Source organism: Austrofundulus limnaeus, unplaced genomic scaffold, assembly GCF_001266775.1.
Source record: "Austrofundulus limnaeus strain Quisiro unplaced genomic scaffold, Austrofundulus_limnaeus-1.0 Scaffold556, whole genome shotgun sequence".
NCBI classification, from domain to species: Eukaryota; Metazoa; Chordata; class Actinopteri; order Cyprinodontiformes; family Rivulidae; genus Austrofundulus; species Austrofundulus limnaeus.
Genome location: NW_013952958.1, coordinates 46293 through 51335, shown reverse-complemented (window position 1 = coordinate 51335; position 5043 = coordinate 46293). Strand labels below are relative to the sequence as shown.

Sequence of the window (5043 nt, the reverse complement as noted above, 5' to 3'; positions counted from 1 at the left end):
GTATAGCGTTGGTGCTAGCGCGAAGGCTTACAGGCTAAGCTGAGGGTCATCTTCCATGAAGCAGCTCTGTTGTCCTCCATCCACATTTTTAGTTGTTGACTGGACTGTTTCTACCTTCTCCTCTCTGTCAACGCTCTCTGGTTTCATTTAAAAGAGTCGATCATCAGATATTGTCCAAGATTAACCTTCAGGGTGGATATAGCTCGCTCACACCGAGGACCTATCCACATCATCATTTACCCAGAATGCTTTGTGTGTAAATAAAATGGCCCTGTCCATATAATATAGTTTTAAACTTTTAGTTAAAAAATTATAATAACTAAACAGCCTCCAGTATTTTTACAGTCTTTATTTTACAGTTAAAATATATGTTTATTAAATAAAGTCTAATGTTACAACTAATCGGAGATCCCTTTAAGCAGAGAAGCCCAGACCTCTCTTTCCCTAGCAACCTTTTCCTGCTCTTCTGGGAGGTTTCCAAGGCACCCCCAGGCCAAAATCAAGAGACAGTCTCTCCAGCGTGTCCTGGGTCTTCTCCAGAGTCACCTCCCAGTTGGACATGCCTGAAGCACCTCCTTAAGGAGGCATCCTTACCAGATGCCTGAATCACCTCAACTGGCTYCTCTCAGTGTGTAGGAGCAGCGGCTCTACTCCGAGTCTCTTCTGGATAACTGGACTTCTCACTCTATCTCTAAGGGAGAGTCCAGACACGCTGTGAAGAAAATTYAATTTGACCGCTTGTATCCACAATCTGGTTCTATGAGTCACTATCCAAATTTCRTGSCCATAGGTGAGGGTAGGAAWRTAGATCAACCAGGAAACAGAGMGCTTCACTTTACAACTAAAATCTCTCTTTACAAACCAGACTGGCACAAAGTCTGTACTGAAGATACTTTAACTCCTCCCCTAACCTGGAGATCAATCCACCCTTTTCTGACTGACGACCATGGACTCAGGTTTGGAGGTGSTTATTYGAACTGCATCACAATCACCTRCTAACCACTCTAGTGCAAGCTGAAACCAGCAAAATACTTTGATGCTCAAAGAGAGCTTGTACTACATCTTAAAAACAGCGGCGACTCTTCCACCACTTCCAGTAGTCTCCTTGTTTTCTTGTGTACCATCCCCTAAAGCGAAATTTGTTGTGACTTGTTGTATGGGATAAATCTTGTGCCAGCAGGAACTGAATATGAATTGCTCAGATTGAATCTGAGTGTGCATAATTTGAAATTGAATGCATTGGTTTGAAAATGAGTTTAGTTTTGTATCTGAATTAATTTTCTTTCAAACTGTATTTTGGTTTATCAAAAATTTAGTTTGACTACTTTCACTTTCAGTTCCATAATTCAGATTTTTGTGTCACACATCCTGGTCCTTGAGAAAGTCAGCCAGASTAATCAAACACAGATCCAAAGATTTATGTTTCACTTTGGTGAAGTTTCCCTTCTGTAATGTAACAGAATTGATGCAATCCACCATAAAAGTGACAAAAACAGACAAAATTATTTTATTGCAGTGATTAATTTGACCTATAGGTAGAAAATGTTACATTTACATCACATCGTGGATCACATATTAATCAGATGCTGCTGCTGACAGATCTATGACGGGATGTAAATGTAACATTTTCTACAGGTAAAATTAATCAGTGCAATAAAATAACTGTCAGTTTTTGTTACTTTTATGGTGGATTGCTTCAACTGTGTTACATTACAGAAGGGAAATTTCACCAAAGTGAAACATAAATCTGTGGATCTGTGTTTGATTACTCTGGCTGGCTTTCTCAAGGACCAGGATGTGACACAAAAATCTGGATTTTGGAACTGAAATTGAATTATGGAACTGAAAGTGAAAGTAGTCAAACTGAAGGTTTAATAGACCAAAATACAGTTTCAAAGCAAATTAATTCAGATACAAATCTTTAAATTCTGTTTCAAATCATTAAATTCTGTTTCAGTTGAGTAAAATTCATTTTCAAACCAATGCATTCAATTTCAAATTATGCACATTCAGATTTAATCTGAGCAATTCAAATTCAATTCCTGCTGGCACAAAATTTATCCCATATTGGTGCTTTATAAATAAACTGAATTCAATTCTGTGTTAAAATAAGTACAGTCTATGGGTCAAATTAAAATAAAAAGAAGAGCTTGACTCACCAACACTGCCAGGTTTCTGTCACATAAAATCCAAAGCACGGGTGGTGAARAAGCCATTTAAAATGTGAGTTTATTTCCCTGTGATCTACAAAGTCCATCCTTAATGGAGATAGGTCTCACGCCAATAACAGAGCCAAACCCAGTCCTGATAAGTTCCAGAGGTTTATTCCACTTGGGTGAAACTGTGGTGAAGACTGGCAAGGGATGTGTGTGCTGCCAGTACCAGCCAAAGTAGACAAGAACCAAAAGACACCAGTGAAAAAAAGAGACAAGGGCTGTGTCCAAAACGACAGGCCGGGTCCTCCAGAGGACCCAGACTACCYGGTCGAGGTTGGGCCGGGTCCTTGGTAGACTGGGAAGACCGGAAAAAAAGAGGCTGTGAATTTGGATGGTCTAGCCTTACCCCGGCGTACGTCATGTCACCTAGCAACTGTGACGACGCTAAAAAGAAGCAAAAATATATCAAAAATAGAAAAATATCTATATATTAGCATTATTAATATCACAAAACAATAAAATTAACTTAAAGGTAACATTTGAAGAACTAATTGACCAGCTGTAGGTGCATGTTTATTTCACGTGTTTAATGACAAAAATAATATTTAAAAACATGTCCATTCAAATGATAAAAGTATTAGAATTACAACCGCTAAAAAAATTTAATTTTTATATCGCCATATTTTTATTTAAAACGTATTCTTTTCTCTCACTTCATCTGCYATTACCAGCTTAAAAAAATCTCCGGTYGGGCCGCAATGCATTATGGGATATGCTGGGCCGAGAAGGATCCATCAGACCTGTCCTTCAAATCGGGGAAAAAGAAGGACGTATTTGTCGGCCGCATCGGAGGAGTCTTCAGTTTGGGACGTCCTTCGTCCCGGCCTGCTGTTTTGGACACAGCAAAGGATGCAGTAGATGTTCATCAAGAACAAAGTGAGGATCAGCTACCATTTGTTCTCCCACCTTGTTGGGGATCACATGCAAAGTGTCTGCCTTCAATTGCCTGAGTAACTTGCCTCTCAATAACCTGTCCAATGGCGTTTTGATGTGCTGAATAAGATGCTAGTAAGGGCCAGGCTACCCAATGAATACACCTCCACAGGTCCACTGCCTCCATCCTACAAGCAAGGTCCTAGTATCCTGCTCTGTAGGTTCCACAGTTTTGACAGTGAGCTAAACCTGGAGGAGGGACAGCATCCTGGTGACACACAATCTGGTCTAAATCAATCTTTATTATGATGAGGTGGTCTCGCTCTAAAATAATATCTACATGATCGACTTTGGTAAATGCAGGCTTTGACTGTCATCCATCATGCCAGAATAAATGTTGCTGATGTCACTGAACAGGCTCTATAGCATGAATCTATAGTCACAACACTTTGCTGTATGAAGTGTATGCTTTTCTGTAAAGAAGACAAATAAAAAAGATAATAATGGGGAAAAAACACTTGTTTTTGGACTTAAAAGACCAGTGTTTGCAGAAATATATTTTATATAACTTGTTTTATAATTGTCTTCAAAACAGACCCAGAGTAATAACCATCAATTCATTTTGAAAACCCACGTTAAGTGGTTCTGGAGTTTTTATCATGCCAATTATAAAAAAAATGTGACAACTAATGCTGGTTAGATACAAAACATAACGTGGATAAAGCCAGAATCTAACATTAACTGTAACTCAAGAAGCAGTGCTGATGGAACTTTGGTCATCTTTGTTGACCAAATATATTTGATAAATAAGCCAATAACCAGGTTTTTATAAAATGGAGTGCTGGTTTTCTCTGTTTGTGCCAAACTCTCTGTGTTATTCTGAGTTCAGCATTTAAACCTTATGAGGCCAAGGTTAGGCTGTTACTTTCTTCACCACAATGAGTAAAAATGGTCACTTACCGATGCAGGTCCTGCTGTCTGAATGCAGGGCGTACTTTTGGTGGCAGCCACATATCGGGCCTGTGTCTGTGTCATCACATGTGTGTTGGCAGCCACCGTTTCCATAGTTACATGTCACTAAAGACAAGATAAATTTAAGTCTTACTCATATTTAATAAATATATGTTTTACAAACATTTTCTTTAATTTTAGCTGCCTTAGCAATCAACATTCCTTTATCTACACTAGCAAAAATTGGCAACTTTGGTTGAAAACACGTCTCAATGATGCAGACATTAACATTGACCTGGAGGGAGGAAGTTTTAATAAAACATAAAATCAGCAAGCTCTTTATAAAACACAACAACTAATAATCAGAAGAAATAAATGGCTTGGTGAAAGCCACTGGAGATGATGAAAAGATAGGAGACAGCTGAGAGACTGACCCCTAATGTTCACTGGATGCAGTTCTGCTCTGGTCCGACGCAAATACACAACCATTCTAATTAACGAGAGTATTTACAGTATGTGTAAGAGACTTTGATAGTAAATGTGAGAGAGTTTGATAGTATATGTGAGAGAGTTTGATAGCAAACGTAAGAGAGTTTGATAGTAAACGTGAGAGAGTTTGATAGCAAATGTAAGAGAGTTTGATAGCAAATGTAAGAGAGTTTAATAGTATATGTGAGAGAGTTTGATAGTAAACGTAAGAGAGTTTGATAGTATATGTGAGAGAGTTTGATAGTATATGTGAGAGAGTTTGATAGTATATGTGAGAGAGTTTGATAGTATATGTGAGAGAGTTTGATAGTATATGTGAGAGAGTTTGATGGTATATGTAAGAGAGTTTGATAGCAAATGTGAGAGAGTTTGATAGTATATGTAAGAGAGTTTGATAGTATATGTGAGAGAGTTTGATAGTATATGTGAGAGAGTTTGATAGCAAATGTGAGAGAGTTTGATAGTATATGTAAGAGTTTGATAGCAAATGTAAGAGAGTTTGATAGTATATGTA

General features: G+C 38.1%; 1 protein-coding gene across 1 annotated transcript in view; it reads right to left on the bottom strand.

Moving 5' to 3' along the window:
• LOC106530765 (signal peptide, CUB and EGF-like domain-containing protein 1) overlaps positions 1–5043 on the bottom strand; it is a gene marked incomplete at its 5' end in the record, with an annotated part of 47816 nt that overhangs the window by 35401 nt on the left and 7372 nt on the right. Inside the window, 1 exon segment of the mRNA XM_014026461.1 lies at positions 4050–4166. Within this exon segment, the coding sequence (XP_013881915.1) occupies positions 4050–4166 (117 nt within the window).